Genomic DNA, 26,377 nt, shown 5'->3' on the forward strand with positions numbered 1-26,377 from the left:
GGCTGACATTCTGGACAAGAGAAAGCAAGCGATTGGGCGGGATCGCGAAACGGGTACAGAAAGACACTCGAATTGGTCGTGGCATCATCAACAGCCGGACGGCTCAGAAGATGGCCGGGCTGGCGGCGCGGCTGGGGGCCAGCGACGGCACGCTGGATGCCATGGTGAAGCTCTGGTCGATCCGGGCGATCCAGTCCAGCTTGTCGCGCTCGCTGCGAGCGGCAAAGAGCCAGGTGTTGTCCGTCCCATAGATGGCAAACACGCCGGCCTGCAACCGTTCGCTGAGTCGCTGAAGTCCCGGCCGGCCATTCCGGTCGTTCTTTCCCCGCTCGTGCTTTCCGTTCCGGCCATTCCGACCGTTCTGGCCGCTCCCGTTTTGACCGTTTTGACCGTTTTGACCGTTTTGACCGTTTTGCCCGTTGCGGCCGTTGCCGATTTGGCCCTGACTGGCACTGTGGCTGTGGCTGGCGCCTCCAGTCCACATCGACGCGAATGCGCCCAGGCTGGAGGACTTGCGCCGATGACGACCCTGTACGGGCGAGAGGGCCGGGGGCGACGTGCCCATCGAGTCGGTCGGAGACGCGTCCCGGTTGCGCTGGCCCTCGCTCCCGTTCGTGTCCGAGCCGCCGTACTCGGTGCTGTCGTCGTTGGCATAGCCGGTGGTCCGGCCGTTTTCGATCCGGCGGCTATCGCGGCTATCACCGTGGTCGTCCTGGAGGTCTCGGATGTCGAAGCCGTTGTGGCGGTAGTCGGGATGCTGGCTCTCCAGCAGGCCGAGGATGCCTGGGTCGCTGTCGATGCGGGCGTTGCGCAGGCTGATGATGGCCACCTCGTCGCCGTCCGTGATGCTGTGGATGTGCAGGTAGGGCCGTCGGAGCTCGACGAAACGCTTGATCCATCGGGTCGCATCGGTGCTCGGCACCAGCAAGTATCCGCCCTTCATCACCTTGCGGTTCTTGGGCACGCGGATGACGGTTGTGATGAGGCTTGGCGGCTCGGAAGAGTCCGTGATCACCCCGTTCGCTGGCGGGTTTGTGTTTTCCGAGCTCAGGATCTGGGCTAGTGGATCGGGGTATTTTTTCCAGAGCTTGACGCATCGTTTCAGAAGCCGTGTTTCGTCATCAGAGTATGGGGAAGTAGTGTCTGGTGTGTTTGGTGTGCCTGGTGTGCCTGGTGTTTCTGCAAGCATCTCTGCAGTGTCTGCAGGTCTCTCTGCCGCGGTGGTTGCTCCTGTTGTCTCTGCTTCTGTTGAGTCTCCTGTTCCCTCTGCCGGGGTGTTTGCTCCCGTCGTCTCTGTCTCTGCCGTTTCTTCTGTTGTTTCCGTCTCTGCCGGAGTGCCTGTCGTCTCCGCCTTTTCCGGGCCTCCTGCCGCCCCAACCTCTTCTCCTGCTGTCTCCTCTGCCTCTGGCTCGGGCGAGTCTCGCAGCAGCTCATCGATCGAGTCCATCTCGTCGTCTCGGCCCAGGCCCAAGCCCGACAGCCCGTCCAGGCCCTCGTCCAGCGGCTGCGACCGCGGTATCGGCAGTCCGATGCGCTTCAGCGTGTTCGCGGCCGCCCCGATCTCGGCCATCCGGCGCCGCCGCTTGCGCCCGACAATGTAGTCGCTCACGAGCGAGACGCCCCGCGGCGTCCAGGCGGCCAGGTTCTCTTCGCCCTTGACGTAGTCGTGCTGGCTGCTCATGCGCCAGAGATCGCCGACCCGCTTGATCGGCGCTGGCCGCATCGTGATCGTGTAGATGGCCGTCGACGCCCGCACAAAGCGCACCGACTGCCACAGCGCCGACAACATCGACGGCTGCCGCACAAAGGCCGCGACAGGATCTGGCAGCACACCGTCGCCCAGAACTTCATCGGCTCCGCCAGCCGCTCCGAACTGATCTCCCACCACACCGTCATCTGCACCCGGCACTTTGTCCGCCGTCACCCCGGTCCAACAGCGCCGAGTTGTGCAGGCTGGAGTCCCACTGACCCGTCATCGTGATGCTCCGCGTCCCGTCCGCATGGCTCTGCAGCGACGGTGCCGATACCAGCTTCAGCCCCACGTCGACTGGCATTGCCGTGTCTGTCGCTGCTGCTGGCCCCGTTTTCGTCCCCGTCCATCGCCGTCGTCGCCTGCACTGTCGCCGACTCCAGCATCCCGCCCCGCCCGCATCGACTAGCTGGATCTTGCCTACCCGCAGTGATGACACCCCGTCCCACGGCAGCAGGTCGCCCGAGCTGTGTGCCAGCGTGATCGTGATCCGCCGCTGGATCCCCTGGTGCAGCTGGAACGTCCCCGTGTCGAGCTCGCTTGTCTGTGCCACCTCTACCGGCATGTATGTGCCCTCCTCGTTCATCTCCAGCACCTGCAGCCGCGCCAGCACGTCGTGCCGCTCTTCCGTAAAGAACTGTGACTCAGCAATGCGCGCGGCTCGTGGTGCCCGTTCGCGTGTCATCGGTACTGCATCCCGCATGTCGTCCCAGCTCAGCAGCTTGTCCAGGTGCATCGCTGACACCCGCGCAAACACGGCCACGCGCAGCGTCACGTCCTGTGGCCCGAACAGCGGCATGCTCATGCTGTGCACGCTCTCAAATCGCACTGGGCTCTCGTCAAAGTCCCGGATCATCTGCGTTGTCGTGATTCCGTCCTCCTCCGACACACCCGGGATGAACAGCTGCGCATGCACCTCTGTGCCCTCGCGTTCTGCAAAGCCCACCATCTCATGCATCACCACGTTGAACTTGAGCGTGCTCGATGGCGCCCGCGCGCTCGATGGCTCCAATGCCAGCCGGATGATCCCGATCGCCTGGTTCGTGTATGGCGACACCACGTCCAACGCTGCAAAGTCCTGCACCCGCGACTCGAATACCGCCTTGAGCGGCACGTCTGCATCGCCGATCAGCGTGTATTCCGGCATTGCCTCTTCCGCAAACGGGTCGTCCTCGTCCACGTGTTGCTGCCGGTGCTCTGGCTGGTCGTCCAGGCACTGGTGCAGCTGCTGCATCCGCCGCACCCGCTCCTCCAGCTTCTCCAGGCTCCACAACCGCACTACGTTGTGTTTGTAGTCGATCAGCCGCACGCCCACACACGGCTTCGGGGCCTCCTCCAGCGCCACGTCGTCACCCTCGCTCACCAGCCCGTTCAGCACCATGTCGTATGACGAGCAGAGACCGTGGCCCAAATCCACCGTCGCAAACTGGAACACCACGTCTCCGTTCAGCTCGTGGCTCAGGATCTGCGCCTCCTTCAGAGTCGCCGCGTGCTGCAGCACCTGTTCGGCCATCCGCACATAGTGCCGTCGACGCCACCGCTTCACCACCTGTCGCGCTCGCTCCATCTCCTCCTCCGACAGCTTCGGCTTCGCTTTGGGGCGTTTGAGCGGGTCGAGCCGCTCCATCTTCTCCTCATACTCCTGTCGCTGCACCTCCAGCTGCTTCTGCATCTCCGCCTTGAGCGTCCGCAGCGTCTCCTCCATCCGCTCCTTTTCCACCTTGATCTCCTCCACCTCCACGTTAGCCACCTCGGCACTCTTCAGCTGGTCCTGGAACTCCTCCTTCTGCCTCTCCAGCTGCAGCTGCATCTCTTCGCGCACCTCGCGCAGTCGGTCGTCCACCTCGCCCTGCTTCGGCGTCGATGGCATCGTCGGCATCGTGATCGCCGTGTCGAGCGAGAAGTTGTCCAGCGTCCCTGTCGACAGGTACTTCTCCCGGATCGGATACGACGCCATCGACTCCAGGTCTTCGTCACCCTCGCGCCCGTTCGTCACTCGCTCTGCCCGCGCCCGCTGCACCTCCTCGAAGAGCGTGTTCAGCTCCTCGTCCGTCAGGCTGGCCACGTTGCGGTCCGTCCCCAAGATCGCGTTGGCCGCTTCGCGACGCGCCAGCGACCAGTCCGAGTCACGGCCAAACCGTGCAAATGGCGACGGCGATTCTGGCCGGCTGTCACTCCCGCCAAACCCAAACTCTGATCCGGCCTTGCTGATCGACCGTTCGTGTCCGGCTCCCGGCCGCGGACTCGGCGACGGCGACGTGTTGCGGTCGAGGCTCTGCAGCGTGCTGGCTGTCACCGACTGCCGCAAAAGGCTCTGTTCTGCCCGCTCGGCGCGCGCCTCCATCGGGTGGTTGAAGCGGAAGATGTGGAAGTCGCCGAGGATGACACGGTAACCAGAGTGCAGCTGCTTAGGCTCCGTGATCCGCTTCCCGTTCACCATCACCGGCGCCTCGGCCATCGGCACAATCGTCACCGTGCCGTCCGGCGCATTTTCAAACGTGCAGTGCTCATGCAGGATCCGCGATCCGTTCAGCCGGATGTTAGCTTGGTGTTCCGCGTTGGACTCCACATTGCCGACCGTAGTGGTCCCCGGCTTCAGGTTGTAGACCAGGCATTCGTCCAGGAGCGGGTCGTCCGACAGGTTGACCAGATGGGGCATCTTCTTGGGCGTGCTGAGCCCGATGAAGCCCTTCTCGATGCTGATGCCCAGCTCCTCCAGCGCGGCCTCCCGCTCCTTGTGGATTTCCTCCGTCTTGGCCAGCTTCTGTTCCCACGTCTGGTTGAGGTCCGTCAGCAGCTTCTCGCTCTGGTCGAGCTGCTCGGCTATCTCTGCCTTGGACACCCGCTTGACCGAGCCGTCCGTCTGCGTGATGCTGACAATCTGCTTCTCCAGCGGCGTGCCCTCGGCATACACCTCGTCGGGCGGCACGCCGGCCGCTCCGGCCACGCTGGCACCCGCAGCACCGCCCCCGAGCTTGCCCCGCAACACGGCCAGCTCCTCTTTGAGCTCGCGGATCATCCGCGCGTTCGCGTCCTCGTTGACGACCGCGTGGTTCTTGATCCGCTTGGCCGAGTCGGCGTAGCGCAGCGTGCTCAGCGTCTCGTCGTAGTTGATGTCGGCCGGACTGATGGCCGCAATCATGGCCGTCATGCTGTTGCCGCCCAGGGAGTCCTTGAGCAGCCAGGTCAGGACACTGTCGCGGTACGGCACCTGGCTGGCCGCGCCCTTCTTCTTCTTGCCGGTCGAGAGGTCGGCGAGCGCGGCGATGACGCGGCCCAGCGTCGAGAGCGAGCGGTTGATCTCGGCGCCCTCCTTGAGCCGGGCGCCTGTCGCGCCCGTGGATGTCGCTCGCTCGGAACCGGCCAGATCGACGAGGCTGATCTTGGCGACCTTTTCCATCCCCATCTTGGTCTCGACATCGTGCTTCTTCTGCGTCAGCATCAGCGTGAACACGGCGTGACTGCGACTCGACGTTTCGTTCATGTTGGTCGCCGCGACCGTGCGGGCCTTGTTGCCCTCGTCCATCAGGTGGTCGACTTCCTGGAAGCTGCTGACGACCAGCTTCGCCAAGTCTTCGACGTAGGGGCCCGTGGACGGATGCTCGCGGACCTTGAGGTTTCCCTTGGTCGACGGGTTCAGCAGGTCGCGCACGCGCTCGTTATAGATCTCGAGGTACGACACCTCCACGGTGCACTTGAGCGTCTTGTCCTTCTGCATCTCTTCGATGCGCGTGAACATCTCCTGGCAGATGCTCGGGATGATGCCGTATTCCTTGCCGTAGCCCATCATGGAGTACGACTTGCCCGAACCGGTCTGGCCGTAGGCAAAAATGCAGTTGTTGTACCCCTGAAAGGCATTGTCCAGAAGCGGCCGGCCCAGGTCTTCGTGCAGGCTGTCCTGGCCGGCGTAGTTCGGATCGCTCTTGTTGAAGCTCCAGTACGACCGGTCAAAGGCAAAGACCTTGGGCGCCATGTCCTTGCCACCCTTCTGGTCCTTGCCTCCCTTTCCTCCCGCCTGATGCGTGTCTGGCGGCGGCGTGAGGACGGTCTGGTTGCCGCGCATCTCGACAATGCGCACGGCATTGCGGTCCAGTTCTACAGGGCGCAAGCACGGTCAGCAGCAAGTCCACACACCCGTCGCGCTGTCTTGGCCGCTTTTCGTAGCATGCTTACCTCGTCCATTGAAAGGGCGAACCCGGACTACCACCTTGATGTTTCCGCCACCGCCTGGAGCCATGTCGGGCGATAGCTCAAGCAGAGACTCCGCCCAAGGGAGCGAAGCCTCTCGCTGCTAGGTTGTCTACGCAACAAGGAGGCCGACGGAAGCAGCCGGTGTGCCGTGTTGTACCGTCGTGCCGTGCTCAGGATAAAGTGTGCTCGTACTTTCGATGGCCGGCTTAGTGTGGGAGAATCTGCCGACCAGAGCCAAAGACGTGTCAGGGTAAAAGGCCGGAGTCTGCGGACGGCCAGAACGGTGCAGAGTTCAGCTGTCGGCTCCAGCACATGTCTCGCGATCGTAGCGTCGGTTGCGGCTGGACAGCTGAGGCCCGTTGCTGCATGAACAGAATCGGCCCCTCCGCCCCCCAAAAGTGGCGACGCTTGGGAGAGATTGGGACACGGCGATCGGGATTCGTGTCGAGAGCTGTAGAGACATACACCGAAGCGGCGGAATCAGGCCGGCGCCGGCGCGGGTCTGTCGAGACGGCGAGGATCGAGGATGGAAATATGGAGATGATCAATGGTCGTCGTCAAAAGGTCGTCAGCGGGTTTCGTCGTTTTCACGTGGCGGTGTGGCGGGCGAGTCCGACGTCGAGAGGAAGGAGCATTCGGCACAGTGCTACTGTCGCGTCGGGAGATCGAGTCGTGGCCGCTGGAAGAAGGAGCGAGGACCACACTTGGCTCTATGTGCGCAAATGACAGTCTCCGTAGTTCCCGCGTCAAACAAAATTTGGCCCACGCGGCGCGCGCCTTCCATATTCTTTCACTTTCCTATTATGTGGATCGGTACAAAGTACGGAACCGAGGCTTTCCGTCCAGCTTCTGTGCCCCCTAATTGGCTCGGCCGGACTTCGTCATAGTGGGAAATTGCTCCTTTTCACGTGGAGATTGCGCTATCAATGCCACGGCAGCAAGGCTGCAGCCCGTCTATCAAGGCGATCAACTTGTCTACTTGTTTCTACGGTATTGGACGGTTGTCTGTTCTTGCGCATGTTCATGCCTTCTTGCCGTCTTCGCTCAGGCCTAGATCCTTCTCGGTCATGGCCCGGCAGATCGGGTGGTAGAAGTCGCGGTTCTTCTCAAACGTGCGCACGGCCAGGTCGCGGTCGACCTCGTTGAGGGCGCGATACAGCGGCCGGACAAATTTCATGCGGCCGACGGAGCCGACCAGCTCGGCAGCACCCTCGTAAGTGCTGGCATCCTTGGCCCGCAGGGCCACCAGATAGTAGGCCGACTTGAGCTCGACGTTGGCCGAGTCGACGAGCCCGTAGGCCGTCCCCAGCTTTCGCGATTGCTCGACCGTGATGGACTGCTCGAGGCTCTGCAGCTCGCCCAGCAGGACCAGCTTCTGGTTCGCGACCCAACCGTGCACATCGGCCGCCGTCGGGACGTAGTCCTTGCCCTTCCACTTGGCTGCCAGCTCGTAGCAGACATCGATCAACGAGGTGTCAAAGTCCGGCTTCGGCGGCAGGCCCGGCGTGTAAAACCGGCTCTCCCAGTCGATCGACGCGATGTCGTCCTTGAGAGCGGCATATTCCGGTCGGCCAAAGAACTCGAGGAAGGTGTCGCGGAACTCAAACGAGTCCAGCGACTTGCGGCTCCACTTGGTGAAATAGTACGGGATGAACTTGTCAAAGTTCTCGCGGCCGACCAGCCTGTCGAGGTAGTACACCATGTGGAAGCCCTTCTCGTAGGCCACGGTACTGAAGGCGTCATCCGGGTCGATGCCCTCATGATTAATGCAGAGCTTGGTGAAGTTGTGCGTCGGGCCGTACGTGTTTACCGCGTCCTCTGCGCGGGTTAGCAGTGTGCCCAACATTTTTGTTGCCTTGTTCTCTACATACCGAGTGCCTTCCAGCCGATGACGGCGGAAAAGTCAAAGTGAGCTGCGCCGTGGATGCTGCTGATGATGCGGCGTTCCAGGTACATGGTCCAGCCTTCGTTGAGCCAGCTGAGTTGTCAGTGGAAGAGGAGAAGATGAGAAGAAAAGAGAAGAAAAAGGAGTAGAAAAGAAAGAAAGAGAGGAAAAAACCTACAAATGCTCCCAGCTGCCGCTCGTCACCAGGTTGCCGCTCCAGCTGTGGCTCAGCTCGTGGGCCACCACGTCCACGTTCTGGCGGTCGCCGCTGATGATGGTCGGCGTGGCAAACGTAAAGACCGGGTTCTCCATGCCGCCGTACGGGAAGCTGGGCGGCAGGACCAGCACGTTGTACTCGCCCCACGGGTACGGAAAGACCAGCTTCTCGGCCACGTCCAGGTACCGCGGCATGTCCTGCTCAAACTCCCACTGGCACGCCCGGATCTGGTCCGGGCTTGTGGCCACGACCGACCGCGGGCCGATGGGTGCCGTCGCGATGTCGCCCGACGCCAGCGCGAAGAGGTAGGCCGGGATGGGCACGGTCTGCTCGAAGCGGTAGAGCGTGTCGCCCGGGGCGAGGGGGGGTGCATTGTCGTCCTCGCCCTCCACGCCTTCCACACCCAGTCCGCTGGCCACCACCGGATGCGGCGACGCGATGCGGAACGAGTACGTCGACTTGACGTCGGGCGTGTCCTGGCACGGGAACAGCGAGCGTGCGTGGATCGCCTGCGCCTGTGAGAACATGAACGGCGCCGTCTTTGTTGGACGTCTGGGCCGGCGTCAGCCACTGCAGCGCCGTGCACTGCGGCGTCGTGGCCAGGTCGATGCGGACAGACGTGGAGGTGCTGCCGGCTGTCGCGATCGGCAGCCCGATGTGCAGCGGCGAGCCCAGCGGCCCCGTGCGCGGCTTGATCTCCCACGGTACAGCCGCACCGTCCACCCGGACGGCCGACACGTCCACGTAGCTCGAGTCCAGCACGATCTCGGCCGCTCCGTGGCCGCCAGCACCGCCAGCCTGACGCTCCAGCTCCAGCACCACGTGACCCCGTAGTACCTGGGCGGCAAAGTCGATGCGCAGGCTCGCGGTCGTGTGCCGCGTGCGCCATGCGTCATAGTTGGACAGCGTACTGCAGTCGCGCTTCGCCATGGCGGTGTGATCGCTATGCGAGGCGGAGTGGTCGATATGCGTTGAACGGAAGTCCTGTCGAAGCAGATAGGTAAAGGTGGTGATGCTCACACGTGACCCGCTCGGACGGCACAAAAAAGGCACAAAGGAAGCGGAGGCGGTCCTTTGCAAAACCAGGACGCTCCGCATGGACGACGCAGCGACACCCGGCTTTTGTACCGACGGCGGCGACAAGGGTCGAGCGAAAGGAGCAGTCGAGAAGGCGGGAAACGAAGCAATACGAAGTATTGTGGGCAGACTTCAGCCTATTCGGCAGGAGGAGAAACGATACCAATAGTCGTAGAGAAAAGGAACGTGGGAAAAAGAGCACTATGTAGGAAGGTGCGGCGGGCGTGACATAGCAGGACCCCACCTTCCCTGCGCCGCGATCCATTTAAGATAGCGCTGGGCTTTAGCACTGACTGATCTACGGCTGGAAAAAGGCAGTTCTGTGGATGGGCCTTGTACCTGATAGCACGGCCGGCTAGTATGTATGACAGTATAGAAAGACAGGTGAAAATACAGTGCTGTAAAATGCGCAAAAACTGCTACTCCCCTCGTGCTGCGAGGCGGACCTGTAAACAGGTAAATCAGAGCCAAAAGCAAAGCCTATAGAACACACGGCCGTTACTACGCCGAGTCTGGTGACAGGGCACTGGAGATGAAGACGAGAACAAGAAAAGACATGGTAATGACAACAATGAAGGCAGTGAGGGCCGCAAGGCAGATGCAAAGTACATGGTATGAAGACAGGCGTTGAAGTGAACAATGAGTGTGTTTGGTCTGATGAAACCAAGTTAAAAATAAAAAAAAAAGTAATAAAAAGCTGTAAATGAATGGCGAGAAAGAAGAGGGTATCAACGGCGGTCCGGTCAGGTGTCGAGTAAGTTGGGTCCAGGACAAAAGGCAACGCTGTTCTTCCTATTACAGAGAACCAGACGCTGTATGCGGGTCGGCCGTTTCATGTCGTTTCATGTGTAGGAACAAGAAGCCAGAAAAAGATGCAAAAGAGCGTATGAATCGTTAGACGAATGGAATGAGAGAATGAAAGAAGAAAAGAAAAAAATCCCCGATTGACGCTGTCAAGTGGCTGTGTAGCAACGGATGTGTGAGCTCTCAGATGGCAAGAACACTGCGTTCTGGCTGGAACACGGCACTCGTCAGAAAGATCTCGGTGGTGTCGACCGGTGGTGGCGAAGCAGTCCTGGCAGCAGAAGCAGAAGCAGCAGCAGCAGGAGCAGGCGCCATCTTCCGGCTTCCGACGTCGCTACACCGGCCGTTTAGCAGTTCATGGCTATGTGCCCGGTGCAGGTTTTTGCGCTCCTCGTCCGACAGGCCGGCTTCGGCTGTTCCGTCTTGGCCTCCCATCTGCGTGATCTGGCTCTCGACATCAGCCAAGAGAGTATAGACATCGTCGCCCGCGTAGATTCGGATGCTCTCGACGTCCACGCGGCGCGACGAGATCGACGTCATTGGCGAGCCCATCACGCCCAGCCTCTCGAGCCTCTCGCGTTCCTCCTGCTCGCCCATCGCCATGGCTTCCTCGACCATCGGCTGCTCCAAGATCGCAGACGGCACTCGGGCCACAATAGGTCGCTGTGGCGACGGCGACGGCGACGACGAGACCGGCGTCACAAGGCGGCTATAGCTGCTGGCAGTCGGCACGGCTGCCTTGGTCGGGCTTCGTGGCGGTGTGCACATGTTGGTGCCGTCGTGATGAGGCTTCGGTGACGTCGCCGCATTGCTGACACCAGTCTGACCACCGCTGCTACTCGCTGCCTGCATCAGGCCCATGGCCATCTGCAGCGACTCGCTGACGCCCGAAACCTCTGCACCGACCAGCGGCAGCGTCGCCGCTGCGGCCACATGCTCCAGCAGCTTCTGGCGCACACGCGTCCGCCGGTTTTCTGCCTGTTCCAGCTTCGTGACCCAGTCGTCGATCGAGGCGTCCAGCTCGGCCAGCGCTTCCTCCTGGCGCAGCATCGCGTCGTGGCTGAACCGCGCCACTCGTGGCGATCGCAGGTACTGACAGATGCGCGAGTGCAGGTTGCGTCGTCCAGACCGCAGCGATGTGTATGTGCTCCGAAGGTACTCTGTGCGCTCGTCCAGACTGCGCAGCTCACGTGACAGACTCTCCACGTCCTCCCGTCGCAGCACCTCGAATCGTGCCGCCTGTTGCAGCGCCTGTGTCGCCAGTGCCATCGTTTCTGCCGTCCCCAGCATTGCCGCCGCTTCGGGGGCCTTCCAGCCGCGAGGCAGCAGCTCGAATGCTCGTCTCTCGGCACTCCGGTTCGCCAGACTGGCCGTCTGCTTCGGCGAGGTGCCCATCGCCGTTGTTGACGATGCGATGCCTAGAGACGTCGACGCTCCTTCGCGCGATGCGCTGCGCTTCCGTGGCCGGCCACGTTCCATGATGCTGCCCGACTCCGACTGGCCTCGTCGATGGCTGGCAGCCGGTCTGGTGCTCGTCGATGCGCTCCGTGCAAGAATCGCCCGCTTCTCGCCCATCTTCTCCGCACCCTCCCCTGCTGCTGCTCGGGGTTTAGGCGAGGCACGGGGCTCGGTGGCTGACATCGGTGTGATGGCTGACAGGGGAGTCGGCAGCGTGGACGCGGCACTCAGAGGCGTCGATGCGCTGGACGTGGCCGATACGGCAGATGGCGGTGCTGTGAACAGAAGAGAGGCTGACAGCGGCGTGAATGGCGTGCGGTTGCGAGGCGAGTCTTCCGAGCGGGCTGACCGCAGAGCTGAGTCGGCAGAGTTGCTGCCGGAACGCATCCCTCGGCCGGTGCCGGACAGGCCGGCGATGGCCGGCCGGATACAGGACGCATGCACGCGGGGGGCCGGAATCACGAGAGGAGTCAGGCTCTTGGGAGAGAGCGGGTGGTGCAATGTCGCCTTCGCCGAAGCTGCTTTTGCTGCCGCCTTCTTGGCCGCGGCCTTGGCGTTGGTCGTCGATGGCGACAGCACTGCCTGGGCCGAGTTGCACCGCGGTGGGTCGAGCTGGGTCTCCGAAACGTCCGTCGGCTCGCTCGTCTCGTCGTCGTACACCGTCTGCGGGATCATGCAGTCCACCAGATGGTGCTGTCTCCAGCTGGTTCCCGGCGCGCTGATGGACCGCTCGTGGAGAGGTGGCCGGCCAGGAATGGTGGCTATGCGAGGCAATGGCAGGCGCCGGTCAGCTTTGCACGCGAATAAGGTCCGACAAAAAGGCGGCTGGCTCTTACGTGAATCCATGGCAATCTCCTGCACCGTCGTCATGGGCCCCAGCTCGGGCACGCTGACTTTGCGCCGGCGCGTCAGGTTGTGTTCCTTGATCCGGAGACGAAGGCCGTTGGGGGGTGTCGCAGTCTTGTCGGCGCCGGCACCGTTGCTGTTCTGGCCCATGGCGAGGGCAAAGGCCTGCTCGGGGTCAAGCCCCGTCTCCGGGGTGGGCGGCAGCTGCTGCTTGTCCTTGGGGAAGAGCTGGTACTTCCGTTCGGTCTGGGAATACATCCTCCAGACATACGGCTTCTCCTGTGCTGGCTGTTCCGTCGGTTGTTGCATCTGCTGCGTCTGCTGCGCCTGCTGCTTGGGGGTGCGGAAGAGAACCGACATGTGAGCGTCTGTTTTGGACATCTTCGTGCGAGTGTGCAAGTCTTGCTTGAAATGGACGGACCAGCCAAACCAGCATAACCAGCAAGCAAGGCAGAGCAGGGGTGAGGTTGGGTAATGCAGAACTCACCAGTGGCGGGTCAATGGGCAGGGAGGCAGCTGCCTTTTCTATATACCCAGCGTCTTGGTGCTCAAGGTGGCTGTAGCCAGCATCAAGCATGCAGCTAAGAATGTGGTCCATGTTCTAGGGTAGTACGGCTGGTGTGGAGGGGGGGGCACCGTAGTTGCAGGAGGGAGGGATTCTCGTGCAGGGTATGTATTATACTCCGAATATATGTAGCAAGCTATGTGAAGGGGTGGGTAGCAAGATACAAGCAGGTTGTATGGGTGTAATCAATATAACTGGGTCGTCTGGAAGCTTTCCATACGGCAGAGCGAGCGAGCATGTCCAGACAAACGGCCGCTACTCGTATTATATTTTGCTCGGAGACCTTATGGTTGCAGCTGGTGAAGGGGCTTTTGCGCGCAGGAGATGAGTAGAAGGCCGATGCATTGAGATTGGAAGCAAGCGAGATAGCGTGATGAGTATTCTCGGTGGCATCCGACTACAGATTATTATAATATGAGCATCCGAGTATAGAAGCTGAATTGGGATGGGAACGACACAGCTCTTTCTGGTTCGGTTCTTGGAGGTTTTTTTTCTGCCCAAGCGCACTGCTTCTCCACCTGCCAGCAGAAGAACCAGAGGGCTGTTCCCGTTTCTTTAACACGGCCGTCTTAAGAACACCATCGGCCCCATCCCGGCAGGGGTCCTGGCTGTTTTGTGCCCGTAGTCGTATGTATGAGATTTGCCCTGAGGTCGAAACAGGGCCAACGCCAGAGCTGCAGTGCGATGGACTAGACCAGAACAGCCAGCCTAGAAGGGGGGAATACTACTCCGTACTGCAGCAGGCGTGCACTGTTCCTCTTTGGGCGTTGCAATGGTGCACCGCCGCCGTGCTCGGAAGGTCTGTCGCATCCGCGGTACAGAGTAGAGCAAAAGGGGTGTGGTAGCCGGAGGGGGGGTGGGTGCTCTCGCGCGGGACGTCCTGTTTCTATTCTTGTGTTCTTGTGTCGTTTTCATTCCTTGGCAAGCCGGACAGTCGCTAAGCTACCGGTTTCTGTTTCGCACCGAAGCCTGGCTGCAGGACAAACGAAACAGGGGGGCTCGAGATCCGGGACGAGAACGGTGCCCCGGCGACCAGCTGCTGCTCCGGGAAGCCGGACGAATTCCAGAAGAAGGCCTTTGAGCACTCTCTCTCGTACTTTCGTACCATGTATCTGTAAGATACATACGTCGTAGTAGAATCAAGAAAGGCCGGCATCGTCAACCGATTTGGCGCGTGAATTTCCTTTCCCTCCCAGAGCTCGTACCGAGATTAGAGGAATGCCGGGAAGGACGGAAATGGCGAGGCGAGAACCCCCCCAGGAGCCGTCAATGCTACCCAGGAGGCTCTGAGAGTCTGGGAGAGAGGAGAGAGAGGAGAGAAGTGGCAAACACGACAGGGGTCCGTGAATATGGGGCAAACGCCGTGAAACCCGCTTGAGCCATCGCTTGGTCGGGCAGGCACCAACAAGATGGGGACTGCCCCTCGGCAGGTTGCCCTTGCTACTTCCGTTTAGGCCTCGTCTTACCCATTTTTGCCTCTTCGTATCTTTCCAGTTTTCCTTTTATTCATTTTATTCTCCGCCCCCTTTTTCTGCGGCCTCTGGCACATCGGACTTTTCGCGCTGAATCACGATTGGCCTTTTTCCAACGCTTGCAAGTACTATGTATAGTTGCTTTCGGCATAGCCTAATTTATGCTTGTCTATATCGACTCTTGTAAGGAAGAATTAGTATCTTCCGATGTGTGAGCTCCACAGTGAGAACAGAGTCGCAATATCGTCGGAAGCCAAATTGCTCGACCGGCTCCACTCTAGCATCACGTGTGCTGTCAAATTGTCATTTCGTACCAAGTACGGAGTAATCTTCGCCTAACAGCAGTCCAGCAAACTGCAGTGAATGTCGCACCCGAGGTGCATACGGCAATGCCTGCCAGATGCAGATTGACATTGCGATGCTACTCAATGTACGGAGTACGGAGTAAGATATCTTCGAGCTCATTGAGTTTACTCCGTACGTCGTAGGTCCAGTTCGTGGGGCGCATGGATCCCTGTCAAGGGGGCCAAGGGGAAATGTTAGTCAGCAAGCACTCTGACGCCTTGCCTTTTCGGGCGCGTTTCTGTGTCGGAGGCAGTGATCAGAAACCTGGTTCGCCCTTGGAAATCGGCTGCTCTAACCCGTTTTGGATCACCCGAAACACACATCCTCATCCCTCATCCTCCACCGGTCAAGGCTGTGGAGCAACGGAGCCTGTCTCCCGCGACAACGTGGTTTTGGCCAGCAGCCTATGTCGGCTTAGACCTCTACACTACTGTCTGCTCGTACGCTTTTTGCCATTCGGGACGGGATAGCTCGTATTGGCATGCAGCAAATTGAGAGCTCAGCCTCCATCGGCCGATGCTTTCTCGTCTCGTCTCTGCTCGGAGAATAGACCTTACTTTTTTTCTTCTCGCGCTTGTCGACAGCTATACGGCGTACACGCGCTAGCCGAGGCTTACGCGATACCAGAGGAGGATCTTTCTTCTCCTACAGAGTGCGAGTAGTGTCCACGCCAAACTCCTGTGTATACTCCGTACTGTCGTCACAACGAGGTCCGACCGCCCTCGTCACAGGCTTATCTGCTGTCTACGACACTGTTGGACGAGGCATATTCGCACATCTTGCTCTTGTTACGCCCTTCACCCGTCTTTGCAGTCAAGTCGCCAAATGTGCGGTCTGTGCACCTGCTAATCCTATAGGATGTATCTCCCCGTCCTACATGGCTGTGGTCAGATAGAGATAGCGTCCTGCAGCTTCAGAATGGCCATCTCCCATTCGCCAATTCGCCGCTCGGACACTTTCGCCCGTTATTCTACTCTTCCTCTCAGTCAGACGTCACCACCCGAGCGGCCCGTTCTGCCAAGCACATCATAGCATTGCTCTATTTGAACAATCGCCTATCATGTATCTTATTCAGTACAGGCAGAGATTATGCCAGTCTGTGGAGCTCCAGGGGGGGGAAATCCCCTTTTTGCATTCTCATCCAGTGATAGCAGCTGCAAAGTGCATGCATAGTATCTCACGTGAATCATCACGACGGGCACTGCTCTCCAGGCTTCCAGGCTTCCAGGCTTTCATGTCGGTACGGCACTTGTGCCGACGATCCAGGTGCTATCTGTGGCCCGGGCTCGAATCGACGATCGGCTTTGGGCTTTGAAAACGGCCAAATCATAAACGTCCCGCCCATGAGTACGGAGTATTTCAACATCCCCTTACGTCGTAACAGGAAAGGGCGAGCCGTGGGGACGAGACAAGGAGAACATGTCTTGTGATTTCCCTTGCATGGGCTTCCGACAAATCCACCTCTGCCTCGAAGTTCTCCGCTCTCATTGGCCCGTTCTGCCTCGCGATATTCGAATCTTCCTGACTCAATCACTTGTACCGGCCACAGCGTTGCAGTCACGCTGCAGGTTTTCTGCACTGCAACTGCACCCAGCCCACTGTCCAGTCTGTCAAATCTCAATCTCAAACCATTTGGCCTGTCCTGGTCCACTTGTCTGACCTGACGTACTATGTAGCAGATGTGAGGAAAAGCATGGTAGATATGTGTATGGAGTCCTCCATACTCCGTACATAGTATGTACTCTGTATTGCCGAAGAGATCGACGAACAGTACGGAGCAGCAAGTTTGCTTTCCTGGTATCTTACTCCCCGCCTCCTGGTCGATCGTCTCGCCTGTTTCAACTTGTATATTAAAAACGTGCCGGAAGATCGACTCTCATTCCGGCCCCCCTACTATGTAGATAGTGCGCACACGCCGTCAATCTTTGACGTTGAGTTATGTCTCCTGTCTATCTCTCTTTGGCCTCGTCTCGGCCTCGCTTTGGCGTCGTGCTAATCCCAATCGATGTTCTAATGCGCATAGACGGCCGAATATATGCTCGTAGAACGGAAGCGACCCTGCATGCCGTGCGCACAATTTCGGTCATGCTCTCCTCGTATTCCTACTCCCACATCGTCCTCGTACATAGTATGGCTATGCAACGCACAGACTACCACGCCGATGTCGCATGCATACATAAAGAAGTCGGAGGGACGGTCGAATTCGGTCGAACTGGGCAGCTTGGGGGCATTTACACAACCCTGCAGAATCTCCTCTTCTTTGTGCTGTCTTCGACAAGAACAGGTCCCAGAAAAAGGCAAAACAGATAAGAGTAAGGTTTTGCAGATAGCGCAGTCCTGCATCTGGCGACTGATCAAACCCTTGGCTTGTCCTCTGTAAAAGCCATTCGTTCGAGGGTTCGTTATATTCCAAAGTACCCCATAAGGGACGTACGTCGTAGGGGGGCCTTTCCATAGGAGAAACACCAGAAATTTAAGATAGTGGGGGGAAGATATCGCTTCTACATAGGGGAGAACATCGCGATGTCCGAAAAGTCCGTCGTTTCTGAAGCGTGTCTTACTAGGAGAGCTTATTTCTAATACTAGGCACGTTGTAGCTGCCCACGAATACGGAAGTCTTCTCCGCCACTACAGGACCAAACGTGTCTCGCTAAGGTATGGAGTACTTTATCGAACTCCTACATAGTAATCACCCGAAATCCCTGTTATTTCATTGAAAAGCATCCCAAGGCTTGCCTTCCCAGCTACGGAGCATTTTCGTCTCACCTTCCTTTATACGTAGGACGAGCAACTACTCCGTATAAGCGCACTAGTTGCCCAGTCTGCTCACAGGGCTGAGCAGCCTTTTAATAGACAAATGGCCTGTTGCATTGCACTGCTTCTACGGCATCACAGTCTCAAATCGCCTCCAAACATGCCCCGTGGTCAATTTTGGAATCTGGCTCTACCCTCGCCATTCACAATCGTTACTGCTTGCTATGTCTCTTACAGGTGCCTTCTGTGCCGTCCGCTCTGATATCATCCTTTCCCATCGCCAAAGCACATTTTGCCGCGATGCCGAAAACAGACTGGTGCTCCAGACAGGGATCAGAACCTGAGACATACTACGACCTGCGCCGGTCTGCAACTTGCATGAGGCCCGCAACCCGTAATCAGCACGTGCAGGGAACAAGTCCTGGTTTCTGCCAAGAAGGCTTGTTCACGATGTTGTTATTTGCATCCGCAGAGCCAAAAGCATCTAAGCGACCCCGGACAAGCCAAGCGGGCGTTTTCGTTCGCTTTCACCTTTTTTTCCCACGATCCCAGCTCCATACCACCGTCCAACGTGCCAACGTGCCTTTTCACGCGCATATCGTCGTCACCATCACATCAGTCCGACCACCGCAAGGTGACTTGCATGCCGGTACGTTCTTACATATTACATTGACGGCCCTATTTCGGGCGGTATGCAGGGAAGCAAGAGGTCCGCGCTGCTGCAGCAGTAGCTCAATATAAGTCGCATTCGAAGTTGTGATTTGCAATGTTGGGAGGCAATGCAGCTCGACCTGGCCAAGCCAACCGGTGCTCTTGTCGAGCAATGCGTACGACGTAGATGAAGCACCCGGTGCTTTGGCACCCACCTTCCCTTCCCCCTGTCTTCATGGACTCAGCAAAGGTGTTTGTGAAAGGAGAACTGACGCATCATTCATTGTAAGCGAAATATTCTGTGTTCTATTTCAGAGGCGCAAACCCACCACCGTGCGCGGATTAGTAGTCAGCCGACGATGATCAGAAAGGGTGTGTTAAAGGGGGTATTGGGATGACGGACACCACCGAGCCATGCTTCCGAGCCAGAGATTTGCAGATGTGTTGCCAAATTTGGATGTGTGCTAAAAATGTCGCGTGTTGAAGCACATCTTGGTTCGGTCTGTCCCTCTTGCCATATGGCGTAAGAGACACGGGGCGGGGAAGCCGGAGTGCAGCGTTCAGCAGGTGTCCAGTGCTTCGAGGGACACAACAGAACGAGAAGGTTGTCTGGGACGGTAACAGCAACAACAGCTAGCTGGACCGCATGTTCTCCCCGTCACGCCCGAGTGATCAGCGCTTCGCATGCATTGCGCTCTGTGCCCTGTGCTTCATGCATTTGTTCTCGTATCTGTCTAGTTTTGGCACCGAGGGAGGCGATCTGTTGCAAGTCGACACACCTTCCATCTATTCTCCTTCCTCAAACGGCGAGGCTGTGAAAATATGTGTGAGACCAGTCCGAGTTGGCAAGTCATCTGGCAGACTAGCATATGCCGATTTTATATACTTCGTACTTTACTCTAAAAACAAGGCCGGTTTCGTTTGGGGTGGTGTGGACCAGAGGGCGGCAAAGTTCATGCTTTGCAAGGGGCGGATCCGAACGAGGTGAATTATGGTTGTTCTCTTGCCATGCTTGCCGTTTCTGTCGATCTAGTCCCAAGTTCTATCTCGTATAGATGCCTCTGGTCTGATCTTGTCTGGGATGTCGTACGTCTTCAAGCCGCTTTCTGCTCGCAAATGAAACCTACCCCAAACATCGTCTGCATCACTTGTTCTAAATGGAACCTCAGTATAGCTAAAATCAAATCTGTGATTCGGAGTTGAACATGACACCGAAATTCAAAGGCCAAAAATAGCTGAATACTAACATTGAGAACGCCAAAGGTCCCAAAACCAAGCCCAAAACCATTACCCATTTTTTGTGTCATCGTATCGTTCATCCTTCTCAATCGTCCGTTCAAGTTACTCCAGACCCAACAAGTCATCAAAGAATACCAAAAGACTTCACCAGAGGAAGGCTGCGACTGCTTGACCCTACACTCACATCGTAGCTGCCTCGCTGCAACAGCCATTTCTGTGCCACCGTATCCCATATGCTCAGATCCCTACGCGTCAGCGAAAACTCGACTGTGGCCGTCTGCGACGTGTTGAGAAATGTCTTCTCAAACCCACGCAGCTGGCGAACTGGCACAGCCGAATCGCTGCTGGTGTCATTGCCACCACCTGGAATTGTGATATAGAGTTGTGCAACCTCGGCACCATCTACATTGCCTGTGTTGGTTATGTTTGCCGTGACTGTTACCAGCGTATCCCAAAGGTCAGCCTGGCCACCTTGCCGAACAGCGCCTGTCGGGTAGCGGGCAAATAGAGTGCTGTTGTCGTTGCCAGTGCTGGCATTTCCTGAGGCACTTCCAGACAATGACTTGGTGATCTGGAGGCCTGTGTAGCCGAATGTTGTGTACGAAAGACCGAAGCCAAATTCAAAGCGTGGCGTCATATTGCTGGCATCAAAGCGTCGGTAGTCAATGAATACACCTTCTGAAAAGTCGGCCTGTGGAAACTTGATGTATTCTCCTTCTGGCAATGCCGGATCCAAGATAGTGCCGTAGTCAGATTCATTCATAGCTACCGTGTATGGCAGCTTTCCCGACGGGTTCGATTGGCCATACAAGATGGACACCAGTGCTTGTCCAGAGTATTGGCCCGGCAGATGAGCAAATATCAGTGCCGTGACGTTGGCATGGTCGATCCATGAATCGACGACACGCGCGCCAGCGTTGTGCACAACAACAATGGTGTTGCTGCACTGATCAGCGACATTTTTGATCAGTTCGTCCGTGTAGTCGTCCCGAACTCCGGGCCGGTCATAGCCTTCTGATGCCCATGCATTGACCAAAACGAGACAGGCGCCAGAGGCAGCGTTAACGCTGGGACTAGCCGTGGAAAAATCCCAAAATAACTCGGTACCGTCAGTCCAGGCTTGTTGCATAATAGCATCAAATGGTGCGCTAACGAGTGATTGAGACGTAGCGCCCGAGCCGCCACCAGAAAACAACGTGCCGTTTAGTGCGATAGCTGAAGGGGATTTCGGCGGACCGCTGTTGAAGGCCAGATACGTGTCCGTTTCGTTTGCTGGTTCTGCCCCGAAACTCCATGCTGTAGTGCTACCTGGGGTGAAGTCGTTCCGATCTGGAGCCTTTGCCGAATATCCAAATATCGATATGAAGTTGGGCGCCTTCAACGGCAAGGCATTGTTGTCATTTTTCAACAGCACATGGCCTTCGATGGCACCATCTAGCAAAGTTTGTTTTGCAGTAGAGTTGCGGCCGTCGACAATATCGTGCGGCTTTGTGAGGTCCGCCGGCATACCAATGCCAGGCGTCGGGAAGTCTGAGTCTTGGTCCATCTGGTACCATGTTGCAATGATCCTGGCCATGTGTCAGTCTACAATGGGATGAGGATACTGTAACGACCTCTGCCGTACCTTGTTGCCATATCGGTGATTCGTGATTCTGCGACAGATCCATTCTGTACCGCTTCAACCAGATGACTCCCCCAGAAGGCGCTTCCTGATGGCATAGACATGTCCATTCCAGACAATGATGTAGCCACACCAGCGTGTTGTGCCTAGGGGCATCGCGTTAGATGGGCAAGCCATGTATAAGACCAAGTGATGCAGACTTACACCCCAGTCAGACACGACAAAGCCTTGGAATCCGAGCTCTGTTTTCAACAATCCGTTCAGGGTTTTGCTATTGGCACACCCGTACGAATTGTTCACTCGATTGTAAGAGCACATAATGTTTCCCGTGCCTGCGTAAACAGCATCCTGAAAAGGCCTGGATATGTTGCCGTGTTAGTGTATATACGAGAGACGTGATCCGACAGGGAACATTTATATGTAAAGGGAACAACGTACCAAAGATAGAGCTCGTGCATCGTGCGATCATCAATATTGGACGACACTGCCTCCTTACCGTCGATAGGCTGGCGGTTCGTCTCCTGCTCGTTGGCAATAAAATGCTGGCTTGTGTTATTGCTGTCGTCTGGCCAAAGTGGTATCTCCATAAAGGCAGGAAAGAGAACTTACTTTTGTACTTGTGATTACCCCCTCGTCTTGGCAGCCTGTGACCGTCTCATATGCCATTATGCCAGCGAGGTACGGGTCAACAGAGAATCCTACTCACGTGTAAGCAGACTGGTAGATCAAACAGGCTGCGGCTGAAAGCGAATCAGATAAACATACCCTCCCAGAACCGTCCAGTCCGGACAGTCCGACCGACGGGGCTAACAACTGGGCCCAAGAGGACGTTGACTCCTTTCTTTTTGAACTCAGCGGCCATGCCGCGGGCTCTCTGTGCGGCCAGGTCGCGGTTCCAGCTGGCACCAACATGGATGCCGCTAGGCCATGAGCTGACGAAGTCAGTGTTGCGCAAGCCGTTGCCGGCATCACTTAAACACATGCCAGGAAATCCGACTCTAGACACGGGCGATATGTAGCCAGAGCAGCCGTTGGAGTACGAGGACGCGCCGGTGGTCAAGCCCACACGTTCTTCCAGAGTCATGTTGTTGACAAGTGCAACTGCCTTGCTGTAACTGACGGCCCAGGAACCAACACCAGTCATGCTTGCTGAAGGGGTGGCAAAGATCAGCAGAGCTCTCACCTGAAATTATGGGACATAGGCCATTCACAAGATGGCTAACTTACGTGACGGGTACACAGGAGGAGACTGGCCATAGAAATAGGAGTCGCTGGTGATGACCTGCATACCGGAACTGTCACCGGTGTCACCACGAGACTTGTGGCTGCCTCGGTTGTGAAGCGCAGCCAGCCCCGAGAGACCGCCGCCGAGTATGATGACAGTACATGCAACGACTATGGTTATTCCCTTCTTGGTCCGGAGAAACGGTGGGATCTTGCTTTTCATGTCGGCTAGTCAGCTGGAGTGTTGGGTGCCCGGTCCGGGCTGCTGCTTGGCAAAGTTGGAGTCAACAGCCGGTTCGTAGCGAGCGTACTCCATTTTGAGTGATGGGCGAGCAAAAAGCAATCGAGAAATGAGTGTGATGTCGGCGTCTTGTAGGCGGCGTGGAAGATACGTCAAGCTTCGGTGGATTTAATGGTGTTTTGTGGAAGAGGCAGTTGGACATTGGCTACTTCCTTCTTCGGACGGTACTATCGATCCCAAAAGAGCGATTGATGGGTACTAATGAGGAGAGAGCAGAAAGAAAGGAAAGAAAATAGAGTTCACGCCATTTTGTACTGATGCATTGTCCTATTCGATATCATGGATTCTTTATGTCTTGAAAAACAAGGTTCCTTTAAGCATAGTGTGATACGAGGATGTTGCTAGGACGATGGTAAGCAACGGCTGGCCTCGACTCACCGTGTGTTGGTCAAAGCTGATCGGGACAGAGCAGTTTGATTGGGTACTGGCTCATCCCATACATAAAGTCTGCAGACGGGACGTGGACTGGGCGACGAGAAAAGTGGAGCATTTGAGAGCCAAGATCGTCATAATATGCAGTGCTATTGTGTGACGCTGACATCGAGACACGGAAATGGGGGCGGAAAGAAGGGAAGGAGAACAGAGTCAAGGCACAGCGGCACACTTGCATTCACGCGGCTAAGCAGCCAGTCAAAAGCGTGCATTCCAGCCACTGCCCAGACTGCACGATCGTCTTGAATTTGGGGTTGCTAATAAGTGTTATTTTCTATAGCCCAATGGATCGGTCCTCTCGACGCTGCAGCACAAAAGAGAAATTAGGCAGTGACTCTTTGTCAACATGAAACAGGATGATACCGAATCAGATTGCTATCGTAATCATGTCGTTGATATAAGTAGAGGACACCAGGCGTGTCAATAGTTATAAGCGCGCAAATGAGCTGCATTCGCGTTGGCAAGTACAAAGTGATATGTATGAGGCCTCGTGGATAGCTCCGTAAAGCATTCCCAAAAGAGAAGACAGAGAGTCTAGGTCCTCAGCTTGTCGGCCGAGCCACAAACCCTTTCGATGATGGCAGCCGCCGAGACGAGCAGCAAAAATAAAAGAAAATTGTCGATCCAAGCCAGAAGTAGAGGTAGGAAATATGTAACGACAGGGTGAGAAGTACCAGTGTAGGTGTGTAGTAGCTAGGGAAGTGTAGATGTACAGCCGAAGGAAAGAGAAAAGACAGTCGCCGAGCCAAAAGGTATAATAATGCGTAATATAAACAGTCGCTAGAATATTGCTTCTTTACTTTCTGTTGCAAATGCAATGTCGAGGTTGCCTCCTCCGGCGAATCGGAAGGAGGAAGGGAGAGAGGGATGGCGGGAGAGAGCGTGTCCCCCCAGGTCCTCTTATAAGATCAGCTGCTTGAGGTTCCGCTGGATGATCATGTCTTGGACGGAGCCCATGGTGATCTTGAGCAGATTGGTGTCGGTGGCATTGGTGAAGTGGCCGTAGATCTCCTTGTCTGGGTTGCGGCTGAGGGCCCGGAACTTGTCCATGAAGTAGCGGCTGACCTGCTTTGCATCGTCCGGAGCACCTTGGTAATCGGTAAAGCCATGAGCTGAGATGGGGCTCCGGGCCAGCTTCTCCTTGAAGAGGTCCATCTTGTTGAGGAAGAGAATGAGAGCCGACTTCGTGAACCAGTGCGAGTTGGCGATGGACTCCCACAGCATCAAGGCTTCGTTCATTTGGTTCTGCAGGACGTCTTCGTTAGCAGGTGGCCTGTCTTCGGCGTCACACATTCCTTCGCGCAACCTACCCCGTCCTTGTCCTCCACCAGGCACTGGTCGTAACCGGAGATGGCCACCAGGAAGAGCAGGCAGTTCACGTTCTCGAAGCAGTGGATCCACTTCTTGCGCTCTGACCGCTGGCCGCCGACGTCAAACATGCGGTACGAGAGGTGGCCGAGGTCGAAGACGGTCTCGGTGATGCCAGTGGTCCGCAGACGTGACCGGAGCAGATCCTGGTCGTTGGGCACATAGCTGGGGTCCCAGAGGCGGTCGAGGTCGGAACAGAAGCTATCATTCGTTGGTTAGGACACGAAAGCAGACACCCGAGCATGAGAATAGACGTACTACTCCAGATTGTCGTGCAGGGCAAACTCGTTTCCCTTTGTGATGGCATGCCGAACACCAGCGTCCACCCACAGCTCCTTGATGGGCTCAAGGTAGTCGGTTGGTAGCGGGTCACTGGCACTGACTTCGAGCTCGCGCAACACCAATGCCATGTTGCTCTGCTGTGGTGTCAGCGCACTGCTCGTCTTGACTCGGCGTTGTCGCCACATACCTCGTTCTCTTTGTGCTCAAAGTCCACGTCCATCTCCTGCATGGCATCGGCTATGACCCGGAAGGACTGGACGATGTTGGCAAAGATGACGGGCTTCCACTCGAGCTTCTCATTGTTGCTGAAGCCTTGTGAGTAGATCAGCTTCATCTGCTTCAGCACCGTCGACTTGCCCGACTCGCCGGCACCTGCGATTGTCAGCATGGGCGCTCGAGACTGTGCGAGCCGAGGCACAAGACTTTACCTAGCAGCAGCAGCTTGATCTCCCGGGACAACCGCTTCTCATCGGCGCGGATGGCCTTGTCCAGCTCCCGCGAGCGTGCCGCATCGACCTCACTGTTCTTGCTGCGAGCGCCGAAGCACATTGTGACGAAGGAAGGGGAAGGGGAAGGGGGAGGGTGGAGTGGTTCCTGTCCAAGTGGCATTCACAATATCAACCTCTCGGGTCCCTGGGAAAGGCTTTTTTCGCTCGTCGTCAGAAACAGTCCCCCTAGGGGAAGAATGGAGAAGTCGGTTGTTTAAAAGATGGTAAAGAAAAAAAAAAAAAACAGAGGGGCGTGAACCAGGCAAGCAAGTGGAGAGCGCTGTGGAGAGCGGCCAGCGCTGGTAAGATAGCTTAGTCTGTCGCTGCCGGGTGCTTTTGCCCGTTTCTTTATTTGGGTGGTACGCTTTGCAGTCCGTGACAATGAGGCTAGACTGGGGAAGAAGAGTGGGTCCCTTTCATCTAACGGCAAAGAAAGAGGATAAAGACGAGCAGCACAGAGGTCCGACAGGATGAAAGAACAAGTTGAAGGGCTGAGGTTGTCAGATGTATGTCGTAAGCTGCCGGTGTTGATAATCGTAAGGTCGATGAGATGGACGGAGGCGCCGAAGCTCTGGACGCGAGAAATGCACGAGGACGAGACGAACGATCCCCCCTTAATGGGATACCTGGCGGATCGGCGCTGGACAGGGGAGGGCGAGCAGGGTAAAGGAAGGGAAGAGAGGGAGCGAAAAGAAAAGGGTTGACGCAAGAATAGGGGCACGATTGCTGCGTTGCTTTTTGCTGCTTGGCGGTAGAGAGCGGAAGGAGTCTCAGAGGACCATCCGTTTGGGCCTTTGGAAACGTCTTCTGGCTTCTGGCTTCTGGCTTCTGCCGGACGTGCTCGCAGGATAGACGGGAAGACTGGGCGCAAGTAAAGTACCGGTACAGGTTTAGGACGGAAGCAAAGAAGACAAAAGACGGTTGAAACAGACGAGGTGGTGTGGAAATCGAAGGCATTACAGAGATATACGGAGTACGACATGCGGCACATGGAGCCAATACTACGCGCAAGAATGAGAGACGACCAAAATGACAGAAAAGGCGGGCTCCGGTATGGAGCCTCCACGAGGAGGGTTTTGCAACGTTATAATGAGGATGCGCGCCCCCCGGCCAGTTTCTGTCTGGTGTTGGCTCCCCGTTTTCTGTAATGGCACTCCGTAAGATATCTTAATATACATAATACGTCGGCTCCACGCACGGCGGTGGGCGTTGGAAGGGCATGCGGAGCCGCACAGGAGGCGAGAGATAAAGAGGCAAAAGAGGCAAAAACGGCAAAAGAGGAGAAGAGGGAATGATGACCAGGAAAGGTGTTGATGCTGCATTCGATACAGCGTAGTATCCATTCAAGAGGAGCAGCAGGACCTGCCGTCCGGCCCTTTCGGGCTTACCACCTTGCCTGTCTCTTCG

The 26,377-nt window shown here is 57.0% G+C and overlaps 5 protein-coding genes across 5 annotated transcripts; all 5 read right to left on the minus strand.

The window, feature by feature from the left end:
* Positions 1 to 103: 103 nt before the first annotated feature.
* Positions 104 to 5,987, minus strand: CMQ_6441 (kinesin family protein; the record flags this gene model as incomplete). Its single annotated transcript, XM_014315506.1, has 3 exons — positions 104 to 1,896; positions 1,970 to 5,845; positions 5,924 to 5,987. 3 exons carry the CDS (start codon positions 5,985 to 5,987, stop codon positions 104 to 106), a joined length of 5,733 nt encoding a protein of 1,910 aa, XP_014170981.1.
* A 975-nt stretch (positions 5,988 to 6,962) lies between these two features.
* Positions 6,963 to 8,973, minus strand: CMQ_6052 (leukotriene a4 hydrolase; the record flags this gene model as incomplete). Its single annotated transcript, XM_014315117.1, has 4 exons — positions 6,963 to 7,759; positions 7,813 to 7,919; positions 8,005 to 8,519; positions 8,575 to 8,973. The coding sequence occupies 4 exons, from the start codon at positions 8,971 to 8,973 to the stop codon at positions 6,963 to 6,965; spliced, it is 1,818 nt and encodes a 605-aa protein (XP_014170592.1).
* A 1,134-nt stretch (positions 8,974 to 10,107) lies between these two features.
* CMQ_5971 (uncharacterized protein) lies at positions 10,108 to 12,609 on the minus strand (the record flags this gene model as incomplete). The annotated part of the gene is made up of 2 exons (XM_014315036.1): positions 10,108 to 12,143; positions 12,219 to 12,609. The coding sequence occupies 2 exons, from the start codon at positions 12,607 to 12,609 to the stop codon at positions 10,108 to 10,110; spliced, it is 2,427 nt and encodes an 808-aa protein (XP_014170511.1).
* A 6,769-nt stretch (positions 12,610 to 19,378) lies between these two features.
* Positions 19,379 to 22,322, minus strand: CMQ_5969 (beta-glucosidase; the record flags this gene model as incomplete). Its single annotated transcript, XM_014315034.1, has 7 exons — positions 19,379 to 20,822; positions 20,879 to 21,021; positions 21,080 to 21,233; positions 21,314 to 21,417; positions 21,485 to 21,573; positions 21,641 to 22,024; positions 22,103 to 22,322. The coding sequence occupies 7 exons, from the start codon at positions 22,320 to 22,322 to the stop codon at positions 19,379 to 19,381; spliced, it is 2,538 nt and encodes an 845-aa protein (XP_014170509.1).
* A 1,410-nt stretch (positions 22,323 to 23,732) lies between these two features.
* CMQ_6189 (g-protein alpha subunit) lies at positions 23,733 to 25,031 on the minus strand (the record flags this gene model as incomplete). The annotated part of the gene is made up of 5 exons (XM_014315254.1): positions 23,733 to 24,077; positions 24,143 to 24,401; positions 24,459 to 24,616; positions 24,670 to 24,854; positions 24,911 to 25,031. 5 exons carry the CDS (start codon positions 25,029 to 25,031, stop codon positions 23,733 to 23,735), a joined length of 1,068 nt encoding a protein of 355 aa, XP_014170729.1.
* Positions 25,032 to 26,377: the final 1,346 nt, after the last annotated feature.

Source organism: Grosmannia clavigera (genome assembly GCF_000143105.1).
Source record: "Grosmannia clavigera kw1407 unplaced genomic scaffold GCSC_167, whole genome shotgun sequence".
NCBI lineage: Eukaryota > Fungi > Ascomycota > Sordariomycetes > Ophiostomatales > Ophiostomataceae > Leptographium > Leptographium clavigerum.